A 23,899-nucleotide genomic window follows, 5' to 3' on the forward strand; every position below is an offset into this window, starting at 1 on the left:
GTTCTTAACCTTTTTGAAAGAAACGCCCCCTTGAGCCATTGAGGAAGTTATCATCGAACCCCTCGCCATGGTGATATTTATTTATTTATTTATTTATTTATTTATTTATTTATTTATTTATTTATTTATTTATTTATTTATGAATGAATGAATGAATGAATGAATGAATGAATGAATGAATGAATGAATGAATGAATGACACTTAAATTCAATGACCCCTGGGGAAAAATTCACTTCCAAGAAAATGAAATGCCCCCAAAAAGTAACATTTAATGATTTAGTTGCAAGCGAATTTTAAGACGCAAAAAGAAATATAAAAAGGGCATAAAAACAAATCACAATGCAGGAACTAAAAATTTCAAGACAAAAACTCTGAAACTAAATTAAGATTGGTGGAAAATATATATTCATGCACACTGTAAAAAGGCAGCAGCCATCTTCACAGGTTTGGCTTGCTCCAGCGCCCCCCTACCGCCCCCTTCTGCTCCAGCGCCCCCACGCCGCCCCTTTTTGTTCTACTGCCCCCCTGAAAAATGAAATCGCCCCCTGGGGGGCATTATCGCCCACGTTAAGAACCACTGGCCTACTTAACCCTTGGTTTCTTTGAGCAAGGCCACCATATTTCTGAGCAGGCTCTTGGCAAATGGGGCCAAATTTCCAACTCTTAGGGACCCTACCAACACTGCTCAACTCTTGTATATTCAAAAGTCACATACCCAGAAGGCGTGGGAAGCTACATCTTATTCAGGATTATTGCCACTCCAGGACACAAAAACGTCTCAGGGAAATGCATGACTCCTCCACCTTGTCCTACACTTAAGAAGATCCTAAACACTTAGGCCAGAATCCTGTTGGATCGGGGCCAATCACACAGTGGCGGCAGCTGTTCAGATGGCTGTCTGTTGCACAACCAACGAGATGTAACCATCTGACGCAACTGGGAGTTGAGGCAATCAGTTTTTGTAGAATTTGTTCTTAATTGTCTTGTGGATTTTTCTATTTATGGTGTGTGTGTGTGTGTATTGTTTTTAAGTGTGGCCGGTAGCCATATTAAATTCCGGGTATGGTTTACATACCTGGCCAGTAAGTAAGTAAGTAAGTAAGTAAGTAAGTAAGTAAGTAAGTAAGTAAGTAAGTAATTATTATTATTATTATTATTATTATTATTATTATTATTATTATTATTATTATTATTATTATTATTATTATTATTATTATTATTATTATTATTATTATTATTATTATTCCTGTTTTATTTCTTATTTCCAACCCTGTTTTGTTTCTACAAAGCTACTTCATATACTACCGGGCATTCCTCCAATGATTTTTAATTTCAGCACGCACATTAGATATAAAGCCAACGTGGCACTTGCAGTAGCATTAGAACCTTTGGCCCATCACCCTGCAACTCTCTTTAGCACCAAAAACACACTCTATGGCTATTCAGCTGGGATACTTGGCTTTCAGCTGGCTCCCGAAAGCGTACAATTAAGAAGCATTGTTCATGGAAACAATGGGTATTGATTCAGTAATTAAGAGCTCTGAATTATCAGCCATTGAAACCACCTCAGCCATCACAAGCCTTAAGTAAACGTACAGGGGCAAAGTCTGTTGATGCTTATCTAGCACAAGCTGCATTCCAAAGGGTGTCTACAAAGTTTGCACTCCATGTTTTCTCAGGTGCAGTAGAAATTGGGGGGGGGGGATGAAGGTAGGAAAGACAGGGAATCAGTTGTACTCCATGGGAAAAATCCAGAGGAAGTTACACAATTTCCCGATTTCGTTGTTGTTGTTTAGTCGTGTCCGACTCTTCATGACCCCATGGACCAGAGCACGCCAGGCCCTCCTATCTAACCTTAATTAATCAAGAGATGTCAAGCCATTTTCTCCTTATAGCAACCCTTGCCAGGATATCCTAGGTATTAAATACTGAGAAGTGGTTTATCAGTCCCTTCTTCTAAGGAACTCTATGAATGTGCAGCTCACTCAAGGCTACACAGGCTGGTCTCCTCTCAGGAGAGTGGAGAATCAAACTCATAACGTGACTTTGCCCCTGGATGTATATCCACACATATAAGCAACAAACCTGCGCTGCGGGCTAAACCGCAGAAGCCTGTACTGCAGGGTCAGAAGACCAAGCAGTTGTAAGATCGAATCCACGCGACGGAGTGAGCTCCCGTCGTTTGTCTCAGCTCCCGCCAACCTAGCGGTTCGAAAGCATGCAAATGCAAGTAGATAAATAGGGACCACTTTGGTGGGAAGGTAACAGCGTTCCGTGTCTAAGTCGCACTGGCCATGTGACCACGGAAGATTGTCTTCGGACAGACGCTGGCTCTATGGCTTGGAAACGGGGATGAGCACCGCCCCCTAGAGTCGGACACGACTGGACAAAAATTGTCAAGGGGAACCTTTACCTTTGCCTTTTACCCTACTAACTATGCTGAAGAAACTGCTGAGATGTAGAATCTTCTTGAAAGACTCTCAAGAGAGCTTGGAGAAATAATGCTATAGCTTGTATTTTCAGTTAAAGCCAAGAGAACCCCTAAACATGAGAATGGGAATGTTCAGTGAAAGATTTTCATTTGACAACAATGAGATTTACCTGCTGTTTGATAGGGATAAACATTTAGCATATAGATTGTTAAGTCTGTCCCAAAGATTTAAAGAATGTCTTGTAAAATATGGCAGGCTGGGCAAGAAATCGTTTAAAATAGACTGAAACACCAAATCTATTTCAACCTTCTCGCCTGAAGAGTTTATAAAATCCCCTTTTCATTGACTTCACATTTTGATTTTTAAAAAAAACACTTGACAATTTCAGAAAGGAAAAATGTGTGCTGACCTCTCCAATTTCAAATGAATTGTTAATAACGCTTTTGCAGCTTCCAGAAGGTCATCATCTTGTTCTATGAAGAGCACAGAAACCCAAAGGCAAGGATGTTCAAACAGGTGCCCAGGTGGAGGAAACCTCAGGTACTTTTTCAAAAATCTCAACAGTGACCCCATAACATTCTCCAGTTGAACTGCGGGGAAGAAAAGGAGACAGGGAAAAATCCAATGTTGTGTTTATATTATTCATACATCACACCCTGACTTTTAGTCAACAATGGGAAAAGAGTTCTGAACATGTATTCTGCAAATGCTACAGAACGGCTGTTTTGATGAATATTTACTTTAATAAAAAACATTGTAAAGGAAACACGATGGGAAACCTTTGCAGAGTTGTGTACCTCTGGGCAGAAATATGCCTCCTCTGGAAAGATGGGAACTACAAATAATGCCCCACTGCCATTTTCCACGTGGCAGAAGACTCAGGATCAGCAGTCAACCAACTACGAAACATTTATTATGAACTATTTACGCCATGCCTCCACCACTCAGCTCCCTTCACCAAGTAGAGGAATCAGCATCAGCCCACTGAGTCCCTTTTCTGGGGGCAGAAGAGTGTTACCTTCCCCACATCTCTCACCCAAAGAATCCAAGCAACAGTCAACATCTTTTGCCGACTGGCATAAGCATTTCAACTGCCACCCACCGCGCAAACAACAGGGTGCTGGCCCCAATTATTCCTCTGCCTCCCTCATCCTCCACCCAGTGGGAGATTTGCTTGGCAGGCTTTTTCCTGCCGTTATCTATTTTTCCTTCCTCTCTAGGTTTCTCCAATGTCCAGGGTCCAATAGAAAAGTGGTACTGAAGTGCAACTGGCCAGGATTGGGTAATGCCCAGGGAGTAGGGCTCCACCTGTGCCCACCAGGTAGCCTTCACATGGACATTTGGACAGCCAACTGGACATAGAGGTATATGCACTTCATGAGTGCCCAACCTCACCCACTCACATCCTCCAAAATCTAGGAATGGCACACAACTGGCAACCCAGAGGTTAACGCAGTTGTGCCACAGGCTGCCAGTTTTGCACCTCATTTACTCGATGCCCTCTAGAAAGGCCAGCAAAATCTGGCCACCAACATCCAGGGGAGAAATTACAAGCAGCACATTGATGTCTATTGCCTACAGCAGTGGTCCCCTACCTTGGGCCTCCAGATGTTCTTGGACTTCAACTCCCAGAAATCCTGGCCAGCAGAGGTGGTGGTGAAGGCTTTTGGGAGTTGTAATCCAAGAACATCTCTCTCCTTTTGGGCTCCCCTTCCAGCAGGGAACAGCTTGGGCCGCCTGAGACAAGGAAGCATAAGGGGCCATACAGAGTAACTCGATGTTTTGCTCAATCAAAAGAAGCCAACTTGAAACTCAGTCACTGGCACTGGTGGTTCAACAAATGTGATAAATTGAAAGCCTAAGGCCTTGTTCTTCTGGTACATGGAAAACTAGTATATAAAAATATAATTACTGGTTCCCAAAGAGTTCCATCCGATTCCATCATTTCTTGCCTGTCTTTGTAAGAAGAAACTGTAGGTGGGGATTCTTTGGAATTTGAAGAAGTGTGCAAAATTGTGTTATATGCTGTTTAGGAAAAAAACTGCATTCTCTAGGGGAAATTCAGTCGAGTATTACAACTTTCGTTCATTTCAGACACCCCATTTCCACCCCACCTGCACTGTGGAGGCTCTGTCACGTACACTCCACTGATTATGATGAAACTGCTATTTAAAACATTGAACATCATTTTAGTATGACAGGAAATTAATGGAGAAGTGGTACTGCACATGAGTCAGTGAGGGGGACCCAAACTCTGTCCATCCCCTTCTCAAAGTATCTTTGGTACAAAAGATGCTGCTGATAAGGCCATCAAACTGCTTGAAAGAAACATATTACCTTGGATGTCAGCTTCAGAAGAAGAATCCTGGACTTTGATCTCTAAAGCTTTAAGCAGAAGCAGACTTAAAGCTCTTAAAGTCACTTGATCAGAATTATGACCTATGTCTACTTCAGGCTTAACTTGACTTCCGCCAAAATGGTTGGCCTTTCCACTAACAGACAACCTGTTCAGCCACCCAGAATTCACAAACTGCAGAACAGCACCAGCGAGCGCTAATCTATCAGCGTCAAAATGGGGGTCCTCGTGGGAAGGAGAAGGCCTCTTTTTCTTAATGACATCTTCACCAGCTTTCTGAAGAATGCATTTTTTGAGCAACATAATCAATTTCTTCTTGATCAAATAATGAACAGGAGCAGTGGAAAGTTCCAGGACACAAGCAGCATTTAAAAACATCATCCTTTGGCAGGAATAGTTCAGTGGCATGTGAATTCGGGAAGCCACAAGCAGTTCTAAGAGGTCTAGGAAACTGCTCAAGCCATTTGTGACTTTTGGTGACGTCGTGATGTCTTGAGGAAGATCAGAATAGTAAGACAGAACAGAGTTGTAAATGCCTTCCAGAATCTTGTCCAGTGGACTGAGAATCACCTTCAGGTCTCCTGTAACAGAGGATGACCAGGATAAGAGAGTTTTTATTGCCTAGATAGTTCAGCTACTGCAGTAAACTGATCAACAGGGTCTGGAGTCCAGAGGCATCTAATGAAGTGGCCAAGTCTGCAAAAATATCTGCCAGCTAAACTTTGTTTGATTTTAAGGTACCCTTACACTTTTTTTTTTGCTCATGTAAACAAAACAAAACAAAAGTGAAAACAGGAGACTATTTACTAAACCAAACCTTTTCTACAACGAAACAAATCGCTTCTCAATTTCTTCCATGAAAATACTGTACTTACAAAAGTTTAGTTTTCTAAATGACCAGTCTCTGGTTAAGATTCTGGGGTACTTAAGTTCTTCTAGTGTACAAATATACTCCTTTGAAATAAAAGGGAGTCATGTGGTCATACCAAAATACAAATGCAAGAGTAGGCTATGTCTTTATAAACCACTAAAGAAAAATTATATGAATTACGATGATGCCAAGAAATAGCCCAGGGATGGGGATGGCTGTACCAACAAGATGACACATGGACTCTCAAAATCACAGAAGACTCCAACTGCTAGGTAATGTTATTTTGACTTGGATCTGACCCCAGTTGTCTAAACCTAGTGTGTTTACTGAATTATCACCCCAATTCCCAGATGCAGGACTTGGGTTTTCTGTGCCCCTCACTCCAGCCGAGTAGAGACATGTCCGTTTCAAAGAAAGGTGAAATGGGGAGGTATGTGTGTGCATGGCCTGTGTCTCCTTGTTTGAAGAACTGGGGTGTGATATCCAATCCACAGCTACCTACTGTAACTTCAAAACAAAAGCTCTAATGCAGCCTGCATCTCTCCAGATATACATTTAAGAAAGACACGCCTGGTGAAATCCATCTTGCCAAGATGTTTTGGACTTTTAAGTTCTTCACACTGGCACACGCCTGATGAAGTGGTCCCGATCCACAACAGCTCGCAGATGGTGTGTTGATTTTTAAGTGGTCTGAAAGGTATTGCCTGCTTTTGTGCATAAATCGTCATTTCTCTTCAGATCATATATGCCTTCTTCTTCCCCTTACTCACCATTTGCAAACTATTCCCAAATCAAACAGTACCTTTTTCACACAAGCCTTCCTCTTTTAAAGCTTCTCTGACTGTGTCTGTAAGAGCCCACAAGCATTCCGCTAGCCAACGGCTACTGGGAAAACCCAACAAAGTTTCTGAAGCAAAGGCAAGCCAGGCACTATTCAGTGAACCCTGCAAGAGAAAATGTGAACATATTGGTTAGTATTCAGTTACCAGTAGCCAGTAACTAAGTAAAGGCAAAGGAGAAAGGATGCAATGTAGCTGTAGCTGTTATGGGACTGGCTGCCATTGAGAAGGTTGGCCTCTTGCCGTTCCTTGTCTTCTCAAAAGAGCTGTCTGGGAAAGCAGGCACATCTATTTCCTAAACACTTCCTCCTAGAACTCCATCCCTCAAGTGTACTGTTTTACTTTTAAAGAACAGCTGATAATCTAGGATTCTTTCTTCCTGATGTGGTGAACTCTTTCCTCTATTACACCATTTCACAGTCTATGTGGTTGGAGGTCCTCTCCCCCCACACACAATATTCTCTGTACAGGGGAACTAGACTTCTGGGAGTAAGGGACGAGGCATACCTGAAGCCTGCCCTTAGGCACAAGAGAGGGAAAGTCTGGAGCATCTCTTTCCCAACCCATCCCACGGACACGCACTTTCTCTAAAGCCAGAGTTTCATTTACTCGTATGGAAGGGCGTTTAATCCTTGGTTCTCACCTGTAGTCTGGAGTGACGTAGCTCAACTGCCCCACAAGAATGAGGACAAGGCTTCAGCAAGCCCAGAAGATCAGCTACAAACTACAAGAAACACTATACAGCAGGGGCAGTCAAGGTCCCCGGGCTCCACCCCAGCCCCTTCTTCCTTCAGGTGGGAGGGAATTGCTGCTTCGGAGGCCTTCCAAGAGTGGCAATTTGATATTTATTTTTTAAATATCTCATGGCGCTTCCTTCACACTTTAAGTTTAGAAGTAAACTTAAGACACAGCTATTTAGGCAGGCTTTCCCTCCTGCTTTACTGCATTTTAATATTTACATTTTTACATCTTGGATTTTTGCATGTTCATTGGTTCTATTGTTTTTAAATTTTGTAATGCCGCCCAGAGTAGACTATCTGTCTAGATGGGTGGGGTATAAATATAATAAAGTAAATAAAATTAAAAAGAATCAACACATCAAAGTACTCATTTTTCCAAAACTGGTACAGTGGACCCTCTACTTAAGGAATTAATCCGTATTGGAATGGTGGCTGCAAGTCGAAAAGTCTGTAATTCGAATCTCCATTGACCTACAATGTACTGAAAACCGATTAATCCCATAACCAGTGGTTTTTATTCTATTTTTATTCCATTTTGGTTTTTTTCTGGTCTGTAAGTCGATTCTCTGGCTGCAAGTCGAATCTAAATTTTGCAGCCAGAGAAGTCTGTAAGTCGAGCCGTCCATAAGTCGAGGGTCCACTGTAATGGTTTTTCGGGGAGCAGGGTGGTGTATGATTTTGCTAGAGCCCCAGGGAGTACTACAGGTAGAAAAGCAGCTATTACACCCACATCTGCTGTGCAGTGCTGTTTTTAAACCATGTGGGGAAAAGACTGGCTGCCAGGTGGATTCTCATCTTTGAGGAAATAAAAGATTCTTATTTATTTTGCATGGCATCTGTCTCCCAAATCAGAGACTTGCATCCTGGAAGAGCAGAGCTGAAACTGAAAATACGTTGTGGGGTGAATTTTGATGGTTGCTACGGAGGTACCACCTGGAGGTCTCACACTTGGAAAGGAGACCCTGGGATGCTGCAAACATGAACATATCTTCAACATATGCCTTGATTTTCCCATTAAATCTGCAGAGTTGGAAAGCACCGATAACTGATACTGTATGTAGTTTCTCTTATGTTATGCAGCCCTCTGCCTGATTATTCCGGTATTGCATGGGCTGGCTGTTGAAAGGAATATACTGTAGATGGGGCCCAGTGCACAAGGCAACAAGCTTTTATGGGAGGCTCAGCCTCTAGAGAAGGTCCTGCACATGCAAAATGCCATTCCATGTAGAAAAGAATCTGTATCAGAACCCAGGAATGTATAGACAGCACTGTGCATGGCTGCCAGAGAATCAATGCTGTCACAGCCTTTCCACAATTCTTCTACCACCCAGCTCCTTACACATGTGAGAGAAACTATCAAAGCATGTAGAAACTGTCTTCTGAACAACTGCTTTTCAATATGTAGGGAGCTATCTTTTCCTATCTCTCCTGTACACAAGCCATCTGAAACAGTATCACCCAGGAACTTCATAAGAGGGCCTATAAAAGTCTCCTTGTGTAGCAATTTCTTGCAACAAAAGTCAGCCCCAGATAATCAAGCAGGAAAATGTTTGTGAAATGAAAAGAATACAGTAGCTATCTTTCCAGTTTCAGGCCAGAGGGCCTACAAAAGTCTTCTTGTGTAGCAATTTCTTGCAACAAAAGTCAACCCCAGATAATCAAGCAGGAAAATGTTTGTGAAATGAAAAGAATACAGTAGCTATCTTTCCTGTTTCGGGCCATCAACATGCCAGAAACCATTAAGAATTATATGGAAACTACAGTTTTTTTTTTCTTGTGGAATCATAATCGCTTGAGCATTGTTTTCAAGATAGGGTAAAAGATATTGAAATTTTAAACATTTTTTTATGAAACTGGCATCAACACGCCTTGATTCTTATGTATGATATTTAAATTAACTACCAGCTGTTAAACAAAACACATTTTTAAAATTTACATATTAAAACAAACCCAACAAAGCAAAACACTCAAATTAACACCTTTTTTGAACAGAAAAAGACTGATTATCTGTTGAACTAAGTAAGCAGGAAGCCTGAAAGATATCCTGGAGAAGGATTTTCTGTAACTCACCTCTTCTGTTAGTTGAAAATATATGAGGGAGACCAAGCTTTTGGAGGCCATGTGAGAGAGCTGTTTATCCGAGCTGCATAACAGATAAATCTGCAAAAAGTGTAAAAAGGGGGAAACTGTAGATGAAAGATTTCTTTAAAACTCTGGAAAGAAAATTCAAATAATATAAACTTACTAGTTTTGTATCAATGTTGGCTTCCTTCAGAAGAATTCTAATAATGTCAAGATATTTCTGTTTTATTCCAGCTGCCAGCTCTCGGGATTGCACCTTGTTAAGTATCATCCTGATCAAAGTTAACTGAAGCAAAATAATTTCCTTTGCACAGTATTCTGAGTGGCTCTTATCTTCAGAAGCCTCTCGTTTATCATTTATACTAAAGATGTCAGCATCAGGTTTAGGAAATAGTTCACTGGGTTTTGTTGATAAATCTTTTGATGGAAAATGAGGAGTTAGAAGAGCTGCACACTCGTGACTATCTTTTGCTAAAGCTGCACCCACCAACACATCATCATATATCTGCCTGAGGAAGGGAAGAAGAGTCTCCATTGTGGGGAAATCAAGCATCTTCAGTAACACTTCATGCATTCACATTATTGGAACTTCAATACCGCTCCCCAATGATTGATTCTTCCCAATAAAGCTCACAAGTTCATAAATTTGGCCAGATTTTGTCATGGCGTACCTAGAAAAAGAAAAATAATTGATTTGAAAACATATCAAACATGGAAGTAACAACATGTGCAATAAAACAGTAATAACAAGGAAACTCTTATGAGGGGCTGGACTTGATGATCCTTCCAGCTCTGCAGTTCTAAGATTATTCTAAGATTCTAAGTGATGTACTTGAACTAAAAGCCCTTTCTAAACGAGAGCTTTTCAAGAAGAATGGTTATATGAAAAACCACTGCACAGGCTTGCAAAGAGAAGAAAAAATCCTACCGATTCCACTTCTATTTTTGAAGGCTCTCCACCATTCAGACAGAAAATAAAAAAATAAATAAAAACACCACCACAAATCCTTTGATAGTCACTGTCGCTATTCTAATAACTGTGAGGGTTTGACTTTCGGCTCTGCATTCAGTTCAAAGAAATCAGTAGATCGCAATTGCGATTGCAAAACAATGGTCTAAATGGGGAAATTTCACTTTGCGATGATCAGTTCCCTGCCTCAGGAACTGATTCTTAGCAAAACGATGTTTTTTAAACAGCTGATCGGCAGCTTCAAAATGGCCCCCCGCTGTTTTCTAGGGACGGATTCCTCGCTATACAGGCAGCGAAAATGGCTGCCGTATGGAGGATCTTTGCTGGACGGTGAGTTTTTACCCCATTGGAATGCATTGAATGGGTTTCAATGCGTTTCAGTGGGGTTTTTATTTTTGCTTTACGATGTTTTCGCTTAATGACAATTTTCCTGGAACGGATTATTGTCAAGTGAGGCACCACTGTACTGCTGAAGCCTGCCTTGCAGGATTTTGAGCATAACCTTGCTAGCATGGTTATGATCAAAGCTATGGTTTTTCCTATGGTTTCTCCTCCTGTATGGAAGTGACAGCTGGACCATAAAGAAGGCTGACCACCGAAGAACTGATGCTTTTGAATTGTGGTGCTGGAGGAGGCTCTTGAGAGTTCCCTGGATTGCAAGGAGGACAAACCTATCTGTTCTGAAGGAAATCAACCCCGCGTGCTCACTGGAAGGACAGATCCTGAAGCTGAGGCCCCAATACTTTGGCCATCTCATGAGAAGACTCCCTGGAGAAGACCCTGACGCTGGGAAATTGTGAAGGCAAAAGGAGAAGGGGATGACGGAGGATGAGATGGTTGCACAGGATCATCAAAGTGACCAACATGAATTTGACCCAACTCCGGGAGGCAATGGAAGACAGGAGGGCTGGGAGTGCTCTCCATAGGGTCACGAAGAGTCGGACAGGATTAAACAACAAAACAAATCTGCCTCCTCCTTAGGCACTCTCAGTTTCTCCCATAATCCCGTCCAGGGATCCTCCACCCACACCCATTCCCAACCAGGCGGCAACTGACTCTCCCTCCTTTTTTTACATCCCCTGTTCCTGCCTCAAACTCCAACCTCTTTTCCGTCTCCTTTCCCACCTTTTCCTCCTGAACCTCCTCCATCGTTATTTTCTATATCTGTTCACTCAGTTCCTCTATTTCTGTTCCCTGAGGAACTTCCGCCACAGGGGCTGCCTGGGGTGTGTGTCTCTCCTCCTTATCCTTCTGGTGAAGGAGGGACGGCTCTCCAGCGAGTGGGGCATCCCTTCTCGCCTTCCATCTCACATTGTTAAGAAACAATTGGGTGGGTTTTTTTAAATAAAATCTTTAACATACTGGAAAATGGTTTTTTGCTTTCATTTCTAACAATGTTGCTGGTTTTATTTTATTTTTTTTACCATGGTTATTTGTGTCATTTTCAATCGCCCCCAAAGTACCCTTTGGTCAGAAGCCGAACCAACGGACCAATAAATAAATAGATTAAATTTACCATAAGTCTCTCGAGACCGAAGGATACTTATGATGAAGAATTAAAATTTATTAAAATTAAAATGTATACTTAAATAATCCTGCAAGCAAAGGAATGAGTGCCTTAAATTGAATTAAAGTAAAAATATAAATAAATAATCCTGCAAGCAAAGGAATGAGTGTAATTAAATTGAATTAAAATAAAAATATAAATAAATAATCCTGCAAGCAGAAACCTAGCACCGGGGGGAGGGGAGAGAGAAAAACACAAATTTTGCGTTTTATCTTACCTAGGTGGAAGAGGCACCTTCCAACACACGGTGGTCCTCAGTCTCACCGGCCAGCTTTGGGCCCAGGCCCGACCAGCCCCACTGTTGCTAGGCAACCAGCCCCAGCTTCTCGGCCCCGCCACTCAAGTCTCCCCATAGGAAGGGCCTCTCAGCCGCTCCCGCCTCTCGCCACCGTCCAGACCGTCCGTCGCAAAAGAAAAAGAGTCCGGGGGGGGCTCTTTTTTTTTTTTACGACAGTGAGATGGAAGGCGGCTCCTGCTTTTCGGCATCAGGAGGGGCGAAGGGTGAAACATAGAGATGCTAAAAGGGAAGAGGAGCGCGCAGATTCCGAACTTTCGGCAGGGACCACGAGAGATAAACATGAAGAGCGACGCCACTGGTTATTATTATCCACACCGGGATTGGGAGGTGGCATGGGGGGAAAGAAATGCGCCGCTCTGGCTCTCTCTCTCTCTCCCACCTCTATGGCCTTTCCCTCCTCCTCCTCCTCCTCCTGACAGCTCCCACCCTCAAGCAAACAAACTCCAAAGTGGTCGCTTCGACACCGGAAGTGTCTGAGAGGAGGGGAAAAGGTCTGCGATGGGGACTGTAAGCCCCTTGGGAAAAGAGAGAGAGAGAGAGAGAGAGAGAGAGAGAAGGGGAGGAGGAAAAAGAAGGAGGGGAGGAGGAGGAGGCGGGGCGTTTGGAACGCCGGCGCCGCCCAATCGGGAGAGGCGGTCGGCTGCGGCGCGAGGCGGAGGGCTGGGCAGCGCGGGCGCTGATTGGCTGGGGCCGGGGTCAGCCCCTGCCCGCTGACCCCCGGAGGGAAGCGAGCGACTGAGGGGAGGCGGCGACGGCGGCGGCGGCGGCTCCGGCTCCTCGCCAGTCGGTCCGTCCGTCCGTCGTTCCGTGCAAAGTGTTTGCCCAGCGCCCGACCTGCCCGCTTCCAGGCTCGCTTCCCTTCACGCCGGGCTGGCGGCGGAGGCGGCTCCTTTCCTTTCCTCTCAGCCTCTCTCTCTCTCTCCCGTCAGCCGGGGCGGCGGCGGGGGTGGTGGTGGGGGTGGAAAGCGTCTCTGAGGCGCAGGCGGCGCCTGGGCCCGGCCCGGTGGCAAAAGAGGCAGCAAGACGGACAGGTAACGGCCCGGCCGGGAGGGTGGGGCTTAGGCGCCCCTTTCCCTCAAGAGCGGGAGGGAGGGGGGCTCCCTCACCGGGCAGCGGGGGCGTCCCTGGGAAGGAGCTCCTCCAGCAGAGGCTGAAGGGGGGTGTTGGGGGTGGGTGGTCAGGGGGCTCAGTTTCCACACCCCCCCTCAGTAAAGAAGCCGTGGGGCTTGGAAGGGGGCTCAGGTCCCCCCCTCCCCACAATTACGAAGGTGCAAGTAGGTTATTTCACCCACTTTCCTCTGCTTATCAATTTATTCCACTTTCTCCCTGTCAGGGTAGAAATCATGTGTGGCAATGCAGGATCCTCCTCATTTCCCATCACGCACATCATCAATTAGTGTCACCCCTTCCCCCCCCCTTCCCAATTTTGGCTTGGCTCCTCTGGTCTTAGGATAGCGATAAATACTGGCCACCCAGCCTTCAGGAAGTGATTTTTTATTTTTAGTTTTAATTTTTTTTTAAAAAAATACTCAAAATGGTCATTCTATTGAACTCAGCAAAGCTTGGCTGGGGAGTTAATGTGGCCGGACACGTCCAAGGGTTTGATTCATCTGTGGAGCTGGTGCCTGGGAAAAGGTTCACTGTAGAGGATTGGAGGTGGGCATGCAAGCAGAAATGGCTGTAAATACTGTAAAATAAAAAGAAAAGAGGAAGGAAGTAAACTGGTTGAGAAAGGAAAGGTGTGAAAGTTTCTCACCTTGGCAGGTTGGGGAAACTGGCAAGGCGGAACAATAGTGGGACTTGAATTGAGTCATTTTCTCTCCCCAACCTCTGTCAAGGACGCGGAAGGTGCAGGTAAGCCAAGGGTACTGGCTCTGACAGTTCATCATGTAAAACATCTGATCTGGCCAAGATTTGTGTGGATGAGGAATGGAGGAGCTTTTATCTTTGTCACTTCCCAATGCTTGAGGCGAAGAAGCAAAAGGACAGGTGTTTGACTCTTTAGGAAAGAGGGGAAAAACAGAAAGGAAGGGTGAGTTTATAAGATAGAGGAAAGTGTGGCTTGTGTTAAGCCACCTCCAAGCATTCAACTTTGAGAAAAGCCTCTAAGGAGAAGCCTCCTTAGTTCTGAGTCTTATATGTAGGAGAAAAATATATAGAAATAACATTTTAATGAATCTGTAATGTTTGTGTAGGTAAGGGTAGCATTTTACAGTGAAGTGATCTGTAAGTGATCAAGGAACAAGTTAAAAAAAAACAAAGGTGTAATCTTTTCTACAAGGAAATGAGATGGAATAACAAGAAAATTAGATGGAATAACTATGATGCGTTATGTGGCTGGACTCCCTAAAAAGCATGTTCAACTGACATGGAAAGTTGTAGAATCTGCCAGTGGAAAAAGCACATTTGGTATAAAAAGGCTACTATGACAGTTCAGCAGCACCAATGAATTTTTAAGGGAAGAGAACCACCCATTTCTCCCAGTGTCATAAGGAGTAGAAGTTCATGCAGTGTATGTGCTACTCTTTAAGCAAATAATGGGGTAGGGCCTATAGGGAAAGGATGGAGGCCACTGGGAAAGTTCTCAAGGAAGGTATAGGCTGCTCTTGGGGAATGATGCCTGAATCTTGAAAACAAGGAGAGGACGCCAGGAAGGAACAGGATCTTGAAGCCGTTAGAATCTTCTTTCCCTCATCCACTAGTATGTGCATGAGCTGGATGCTTGATAAGAGTATCCTCGTAGACCTGCGTCAGTTTTATTATAGAAGTGGGTATATCCCCAGTTCCTTATTATACCAGTTTCGTATTTTTTTGGGGGGGGGGGGAGAAAGTTCGGTAGGAATTGCTCCTTTGTTATAATGACAGCTCTTGGGTCAGATAAGATGTCTGCTATCATTGTACCCACTATGTTCACCATGTGGTTAGTATTACAATCCAAAGGTTATTTACACATAGCAGTAGGTAGAACGCAACATTTCTACACAGGATCCCTAGAACAGGTAGTTGTAGAGGAGTGCTAAGTAGACTGAATTAAAAATAGAGTCCAGACAGTAACATTCAATGAAGCTTGTTAAGATAGAGACCTTTTACCTTCCAATTTCTTAATTAACTACCCAAATTTTAAATGCAATTGTTTCTTACTTTGTTCTGCAGAAGACTACAATAAAGTACACTGGACATACCCTTTCCTGTGTCTTTTCATGGCTGATGAAAAGCCCTTTTCATTAGGACTTTGGTGCTTGCCCAAATCAGAACTGGAAATTGGTGTTCCAAGTCATCTTAGCCAATCCTCTCTGTTGCCAGGATTTTCTTGGGTTTGTGGAGGACAGCATGCATTTGAAGGTTTTGAAGCCACTCTTTTTACATGGTCCATGAACTGTTAAGTTCCAAATAAGATCAAATTTAGTTTTTTTGTGTCTAGCTCAGTTGCTTTCAGATGTTGAATATGGAACAGAACAGGGGGGAAAACAAGATGGAAGAAACCTAAATTCACCTCTCATGATGCAGTTGCTGATTTCAGATACAGAAACTGTGTAATGGCCCTTTTGAATTTTTGTTCAATTTCAGAGTAAGTGCAGAACTGAGAAATTAGTCAGTAGATACATGTCTAGGTAACACACACAACTTTTTCACTCTTCAGTGTGTTATATGGTCACTCATACATTTTTTTTCTTTCTTATAATACGCAAGGTGGCTTCACGGCAGTGATTCTTAGTTTTATAACCTCCAGCTCTTTTAGATTTCACTTCTCAGAAGCCATAGGTAGCATTGCCAGTGGTAAGGCATTCTGAAAATTGGAGCCCAGAGCAGCTGAAGGACCAAAATTTGAGAATCACTGCTCTAAGGCATTCAAGTAAATGCCTTGCAGACACTTACACTTATAACCTCCCAGATGGTAATCTGTTTTGTGTCAAAACCACGGGATCAATGTTGAAATAGAGATTTGGTTCCAAGACAGTTCTCAAGCCTCTATACCACTCTCCTCACCTTCTCCACCCTGCCCCATCCTCTACTGTTGAACTTGCTTCTTCTGCACATCTTAGAAATCTCCTCTCTGGCTATCCTATGCTGATTTGCTTGGTCCTTCCGTTATCTTCATCTTCCTCCGTGGTTGTACTTTCTAACACCAGTGTGCTGCTCATAGGAGTTTTAAAAAGTGGGTTTTGAACGTGAGTGGGAGGTATTGGGTAATATTGCAGTGGTTGTAAAAGCAGGTGTTGTAAAATGATAAGTTGAGAGTGTACTGCATAACTAGAAGTACTTACCAAATGTGGTTTGATGTCTCTGAAGCTAATATACGTATCAGTTTCTTGGATGATTAAACCCGAATTGCATGCCTATTCTGAATCAAGTCCTAGAGTTCATTAGGGCCAACCATGCTGTGTTTCGTCTAATCTTGAGAGATCTACTTGAATTCTCCTCAGATAGAATAAATATTTAGTCCTTGGTGTTTTTACCAGGCCAATAGTACCATTATTGGACTAGATGTATAGAGAACTCAATTCAGATTCTCACTATGTCATGGATTTTTCTCTGTGGTTTTTGCCTAGGAGCCCATTCTCAACCTAAAATATTTTATAAGGTTGCTTTGAGGCTATACTATGGTGGGGCGGGTAGAACCATGTAAGCAGCCCTGAATATTTGGACAGAAATGTGATACAGAATGTAAGAAATCATGTGAGGAGCATGGAAACTGGGACCAAGGGTAAACCTAGTTCTTCTGCTTGTCCTGTCATTGCAGACTCATGCAGCTCCAAAAGAAAGGTGCAAATTTTGATTCCAAAATAAAAGTGAACAGGTGAAGAGGTGCTGAAAGAACCCAGTATCCAGGTGACTATCTGCCTTCACAACTTCTTACGCTGTTGCACGTGTTTGTGAGTTTTCTTGTCCAGATTCAGTCAGTAGCTATAGCTGCTGATTGTTGTCTAGAAAACATTCTATTATGATAGCTGCAATTTCAGGGATTAGAAATAGAGTGGTGTTTTTTCTTTGACTTTTGGAAGATTGTCCCAGAGGATTTACATGAGCTTCTTGGATTAGTTACTCTAAATTTTGCATGAGATAGCTATTCAGTGAACGTGATTCTTGTTGTCAGTGTCACTAAATTTAATGAGACTTACCCTAAACGTGTATACTTACATTGTGATGTTAGCACATTAATGTCTGTATTGGGCATATGCCTTGATTATGAATATTTTAAATTAGGTAGAAATCCTAATGAAATAAATTTCAAAATAAGAGAAAGAGGCAATCCAGCTAGAACAGAGTAAACCCCTTGTGATGGATTAACTTCTAGTTGACTCTGCAAATTTTTTTGAACGTCAATTCCTCTGTCATTTAAATTGGCCTAGTTTGCACATATATATTAGCTTAATATGCTGTGTGCCTTCACAATACTTCTGCCTGCCTGCATCAACCTCATACTTAATTTTCTATCCTCTCCTCTAACAGTGTTGAAATTAACCCAGAAAGTCTCCAGTCAACTTATTGACTGGAATTCTTATGTTTAGTGAGCAAATCATGATTAATGAGAAAGAGAAACAGGCCATGATTACACTATGGTTTGACCTTCTTTAAGATACTGACTTGTTCTCATTCTGGCTCTGATTTAAGGGGAAACCAGCTGAGAATTGTGGCTAAGAAAGGAAGGGGTGACATGAGTACGAAGCAGGCAGTCTCAAGGCTCATGAATTTCTTTAGTTCCTAAATTGAGATGCATATTTCTGAACTGGGTCACTGAGTGCAAATCCCTGACAATTAAAAATCCCTTGTGATATGTGCTTAAAGTAATAAAAGTCTTGAATGTTTGCTGGGTACTGTTGATGTGATTGTATAAAAGAGTTGCATACTGTTTTTGATCACTGACGCTCAGTGTTGTTTCAAGGAGCTCGCAGGTATTACAAGGAATCTGAAAATATATCACATGAATCGGAGAGTAAACAACAAAGGGTGGAATATATTGGTTGTAATTAATTATACATTAAAAGCTTGATACCAGCTTTTGTACTGCTTCTACTTGTGTACAGTATTATTTGTCCAAGTATAGCCAAATGATTGCACTGTTTGTGTTGCAATGCTGTTAGGAAATCTTTACACCCTTTATAAGAGCTTGTTTGCAGGTGTTCAAATGGCAATCCTGTTGCTAAACATTGCGCATCTAAAGTTACAGATGGCATTTTCTAGCCATCTGAACTTGATGTTAAGTGGAGACATTTAGATAATGTATTTGCTGTCCAAACATTTGACTGCTAATGTCAAAAAGGTGACACTTGTATTATAGGGTAAAAGTGAGAATTGTGTGACTCCCAGATGTTGTCAGAGTGCAACTCCTGTTTCCTGTCACCACTGGCTTAGGGCTCATTTGAGCTGCAGTCCATCAATGTGTGGGCAATGGCTGTATCTTCCACACAGCTGATGTAGTATTTCCCTTGATATGGTTTCAAAGTGAAGCAAAACAGGAGTCTTCCTATGAGCCCAAATAGTATACAGGGCCCCTAATACTTCACACACTATACACAAGTCAACAAATATAGGCTGTTATAAATATCTTATTTCTGTACAAACCAAATCATCTGTGTAGAGGCTAAACAGACTTCCAATGTTCTAGTAAGATAGAACATTTTTTTAAATTTCATTTTTTGCTTAGATAGGATAGTGGGTGGGTAGAGATGGCTTACACAGGACTACCATAAATGAAATGTCAGTGAAGGAAGGGCTGAATGCATGCTTTAAAGACTCAAGTCAAATTCTGTTCACTTAAATTTTATTCATTGTCAAAATGCAGCTGCTTCACAAATGTAGTGGTAGAACTGCCATTCAGTATTGCATAGCAACACAAAGCAGAGTGCGCTAGCGTTTTTTCACTCCCCATTTTGTCTTCAGCTGACATTACTAAGGGAGGAACCTTAAGACTATTTCTACTTGAAATACAGTAGTATTGCATATACATATTTTGCAGTGACTTATGGTTTTAAGCAGTCAACCAATAAAGTAAAGTAATGCGTATACATATAAAGTCTCTGTACCATTTTAATATCTATAAAATGGTTTGATTATGACTTGTGTTGTCCCAAAAGAAAAAAAAATCAGAGTTCTACCCCTCCCTGCAGACTATATTGTACCTTTACTTGGACAACTAAAGGGATAATAGCAGTGCAAATGGGGAAGACCTTTTGGGGAAAGCCTGTAGTTCAGAAGGTTTGATTCAGTACCCAGCATCTCCAGGTAGAAGTAAGAAAGGCTTTCACCTGAAACTCAAGTGACCTCCTACCAATTATACAATATTGCACTCCATGGATCAACGGTTTGGCTTGATAAAAGGTGATTTTCTGTGTGGTAGTATATTGATAGTACTGCCATACTTCATGAAAAGATCTGCAACAATTTGCAGAGATCATGTGGAATGGGGAACATAAGCTCATTTTACAATATAAAGTTGTTTCATTTGTAAAGACTTGTGTTCCAAACAACAGATATTTATTTACTGTTTTGAAGAAATGTTTTCTGTGCTAGAATAGATGAAGAGCAAGCCTTTCCTCTACTTAGAAAAAAAATACAATTTACACAAGCAAGGTAATGCACATGTAAGGTGATGGAAGTGTAAAATACCTCTGGTACCTGACAACTGGAATGCCACTAATGCTCAGCACCATTGGGTAACAGTTAACTGCTAACAACAAGAGTTGTAAGTGGCAGATAATAACAAGAAGGGGATAAAATAGTACCAACCAAGAAAACACTGCTGTTGGCACCCCTGAAACATGCCTAAGTCTGTAGGTTTCCTATACAGGTTATCTGTTATAATCTGGTGGAGGGAACTGGGTTTCTGAGTCTGTGATATGGTCATAAATAAGGTCACTAGGATGTATAAGTCTGTTTTAAACTGACTAATGACATTCCAATTGTATAATGTTACCTTAAATTTGTGATCTGCAGCTATAACAGGGAAGAAAAGATGTCAGATAACTTTTCCATATAACTTTGGAATGAGTTGTAGGCATGTGGGTTTTTGTTGTTGTTGTTGTTAACCATAGTGGATGGACCATTATTCCACTGCATTTCTTTTTGTTAATAGTGGATTCTTTATGAGTTTAGTGTTTGCATTTCTGTACTGAAGGAAGCAAGAAAGCAGGTTTGTCGACGTTTCCTTGCTGTACTTGCTTCTCTTGGTCCTCCTCAGACTTTCATTTCCAAGTTACGTAATTTGAAATGGATGAATAAAAATTGCCTCCATAATTTAAAGCTTTTTCTAATGCCTTTTGGTTTTAGGGTGCCTGCAATCTTTGTGACCCTTTAGAGAATTTGACAATGTTATTCCATTTTTCTTGCTTTGTTTTATCAAGACTGCATTCTTCATTTCGAGGAGAAGCTGGCTGCTTGACTTCTTATACCTACAAACAAGGTTATGTATAATGAAGATGAAAAACAAAACTTTCAGAAAGTGACCTCTACCGATAAGGTATTTTTCTTTTCTTTTAATGGAACACTTAGCCTTCTCTCTTGGAATATATCTTGTGCTTCTTACTCAGCTTTTCAATGGTGCAGGGCGTGTAGGACTTACTCATTCAGAACTGCCTCCAGAAATAGTGTTGGGGATAAATGTCCTGGTGTTTTGAAGTATGAGGATTTTGCTTACAGATTTTTCCTGTCTCCATTTGCATGACAGGAAGCATATTCTCGTTATTTATTTGGGCGTGGAAACAGTTTCTCCAGGAGAATCAAAACACTTTGAGATTAACTGAAATCTTATCCCATAAGCTACACCATGTAAAGCTGATAATGTCATCAGGCTGATAATGTCATCAGTCCCAGTAGTTTTTTGGAAAAAAAAATTCCGATTCCCCTTGAGGCTCCTGCTTTTTAATGGTCTTTCATTGTTGGGAAGCTCTTGGGAGCAGGTGGAAACTTTTTAGCTATCAGAAATTGCCACTGCGCGGATGACTTTACCAGTGGCAGTGACTTTCAGCGATGAAGGGGATTCCACAGGAGCCTCAAAATTTTTCCAGGGGGAAAATGGACAGTGATTTTTCTGAAAAATTGCCAAATAGTTAATGACATCATCAGTCTTATATAACTAAACTTATGGGATAGGATTTCAGCTGGCAAATAGGAAATCCAGAATAATGCTAGAAGCCCACTGTAGGCATCATTATTCTACAGAGGTCGTACAGACTGAAGCTTTAAAGAACTTGCAAAGCCAGGAAAATTGAACCTGAAAAACAATATAAATTGATTTCATCTGTCAAATGAAATGATTGTTTATGATTTTCTGTGTAAGTGTGTATAAATTTAAGATTTTCTGCTGTTTGGGGGTTAAAATGGAAGCATTCACCCCATCCTCCTTTCATACATTTTGCAAACATACATCTGCAAACTGGGGTAAGAAAAGCTGCTAGTGTGTTCACATAAGTCAAAGGAATGCATTACAAATAATGAAACATAACAGGAGTTATGAGATGATTTGGTTGGTTGGATAGTCTCTTCGATTTAAGGTGTAGCTAGTGTCACTGTAAGGAGCATAGGGATTAGCTTTCCCCAACCTGGTGCCATCCCATTGTGTTGCAGTACCCATACATGTCAGTCCTGGTTAGCAGGACTGGGTCTCCTAGATGGGATGCTGAGAACAGATATGTTGCAAATACTATACTATATGTTTCGAATACCCCTAGTCACTTAGATATTTTTCTATATGGTCATGCATTCATATCAGAAAAGCTTCACTGAACGTGTTCTGAGGTATCCTCTGATCAAACTAAAGTTCCAGCATATTGAGGGCTAACAGTATGGTTAGTACTGTTGTTAGGTTTACTGTAAGTTTCAGCTTAATTGATGCATATTGTGTTTCCTCAATATGCTGAGTATTTCCCTTGGTGTGGGACTCACCTGCTAGCAACCAGAGACAGCTGTCAAACCTACAGCTGTCAAACCTACAGTTCAATGCATTCCAGTGGGTGGGAAAAATTCACCAAAAATTAACGAAGACTCAGAACAAAGCCAAATTAAGTTTGCAAAGGTTTTACAGGGTGCACTAACAATTCCAAGCATTTTAAACAGTTTTTGAACATTTTAAGACACACTTAAAATAGCGAAAACAGACATCGCTAAGCGAAACAGGGAACCTAAACTGTTGTCGCTAAGCGAAGCAAGGTCCCGAAAATCGCTATGCGAAATTTCTCCATTGGAAACATCACTGAACGGAGCGCAAGATCGCTCAAAAAACCTCATCAGTAAGCGAATACATCGTTAAACGAGGTAATCGCTAAGCGAGGCACCGCTGTATTTTATTAGTTTTCATTTCTCCTTATTTACGTGTTTCTCTGCTTAAAAACCTTTACTGCTAGGTACCTGGTATGAGCTTTGATTAGAATCTCTTAAGATCAATTTTAATATTTAATTTGATTTAGACTTCAGTTTTAAAAGGAGTAGAAGTTTAGAGACAAATGCATGAAATACTGTAGTCTTGGTACAATACTATGCTATAGTATGTTTGAGTCTTCTCCAGAATAAAAGATAACAGCAAATATAGTGGCATGCTTTAAAATCCTACATTTCTCATAGCCTCAATTGATAGATCACTTTAGGAAGTCATGACTGGAATTTAGAGGTCTGCCATGCAGTGTTGTTACTGCTAAGGTCTCATCGTCTTCAGGAATGGCTTTTTGGGAGTATAACAAATGATGGTGCAGGAATCTCTGTGTCTTTGGATCGTGTCCTTTATCTCTAATTATTGCTGGTGTAATAAATGGGTTTTTTGGGGGTTTTTTTTGCCCTGCTCCTTTCTGACTTGTATGTTGTCAATTCAAGGTGAGCACTGAGACCTCATGACCCTGCTATAAGTGGTGGATTCCGCGAGAATGTTAAATCATCACTGCCGAAGGAACCCTGAGCTACAGGAAGAGTTGCAGATTCAGGCTGCAGTGGCTGCCGGGGATGTTCACACGGTGCGCAAGATGTTAGAGCAGGGCTATTCTCCAAATGGCCGAGATGCCAACGGTTGGACTTTGCTTCATTTTTCAGCAGCAAGAGGGAAAGAAAGATGCGTTCGTGTATTCCTCGAACATGGAGGTTGGTTGACTTGGAAGGAATTTGTGGTTGTCTGGAAAACACTGGAGAGACTTTTGAATTCTTTTGTCTTTTATTATCACCGTGTCTCTTTTTGCAGCTGGCAACACACATTTTAATGGCAAGCTGGGTACATTTTAACTTACATTCCCTCGAGCTGTAACGATTATGGAGCAATTTTTTTTAAAAAAAGCCTGAGCATGCTATTACGCCTATTATGTAATTGCAAAGTCCACCATGGAGTGGCACTCCTTTGTTCAGTATCTCGAGCATTGCACCATTTTGGCAAAAAAGAAAAGGTCAAATGTTTATGGAGTTCCTTACTTGGAGGGAATAAGCAGTAGAAGTTTCTTTTATGTTCCAGTGTCTTCCCTTTGAACCAGGAACTTGTGGGAGGGATGTTCGGCATCATACTATGTTATATAAAATGGCCTGGAACTGATTTAGTTTCATATAAACTAGGGACAACTCACAAATCAGCAAAGTCGGGATAAGCCAGCAGAAGAACTTGTAACTGAATCCACGAATGCTTGCAGTGGCAGTTCTTAAGTTAACTCTTTACAAGTTTTGTAGGGGCTGGTTAGGGTGGGCAGATGCCAGCAAAATTCTGCACACCATGGAAGTGCCCATGTAGCTTGGTATCTGTCAGTGGTTCCCAACCTGGGATCCCCAGATGTTTTTG

At 41.9% G+C, this 23,899-nt stretch overlaps 2 protein-coding genes across 5 annotated transcripts in view; one reads left to right on the top strand and one right to left on the bottom strand.

The window, feature by feature from the left end:
• Positions 1-12,271, bottom strand: part of LINS1 (lines homolog 1) — a 33,214-nt gene extending 20,943 nt beyond the window's left edge. For 2 of the 3 annotated variants that reach the window (XM_078381130.1, XM_020781741.3), the window contains exons 1-6: positions 12,076-12,271; positions 9,485-9,992; positions 9,310-9,399; positions 6,463-6,604; positions 4,771-5,370; positions 2,843-3,023 (exon numbers count right to left, since the gene is read on the bottom strand). In XM_078381130.1, the coding sequence (XP_078237256.1) occupies positions 2,843-3,023; positions 4,771-5,370; positions 6,463-6,604; positions 9,310-9,399; positions 9,485-9,895 (1,424 nt within the window). In that variant the 5' untranslated portion in view covers positions 9,896-9,992; positions 12,076-12,271. Of the gene's footprint in view, positions 1-2,842; positions 3,024-4,770; positions 5,371-6,462; positions 6,605-9,309; positions 9,400-9,484; positions 9,993-10,962; positions 11,936-12,075 lie in introns of those variants that run through there. The other variant, XM_078381129.1, reaches the window with a different exon arrangement.
• Positions 12,272-12,737: 466 nt separating this feature from the next.
• The window catches only part of ASB7 (ankyrin repeat and SOCS box containing 7), a 28,939-nt gene continuing 17,777 nt past the window's right edge, over positions 12,738-23,899 (top strand). The window contains exons 1-4 of one of the 2 annotated variants that reach the window (XM_072982076.2): positions 12,738-13,187; positions 16,898-16,986; positions 20,499-20,614; positions 22,960-23,220. In XM_072982076.2, coding sequence (XP_072838177.1) covers positions 23,010-23,220 — 211 coding nt within the window. In that variant the 5' untranslated portion in view covers positions 12,738-13,187; positions 16,898-16,986; positions 20,499-20,614; positions 22,960-23,009. The remainder of the gene's footprint in view (positions 13,188-16,897; positions 16,987-20,498; positions 20,615-22,959; positions 23,221-23,899) is intronic. The other variant, XM_072982077.2, reaches the window with a different exon arrangement.

The sequence above is a fragment of the Pogona vitticeps genome, chromosome 12 (genome assembly GCF_051106095.1).
Source record: "Pogona vitticeps strain Pit_001003342236 chromosome 12, PviZW2.1, whole genome shotgun sequence".
NCBI lineage: Eukaryota > Metazoa > Chordata > Lepidosauria > Squamata > Agamidae > Pogona > Pogona vitticeps.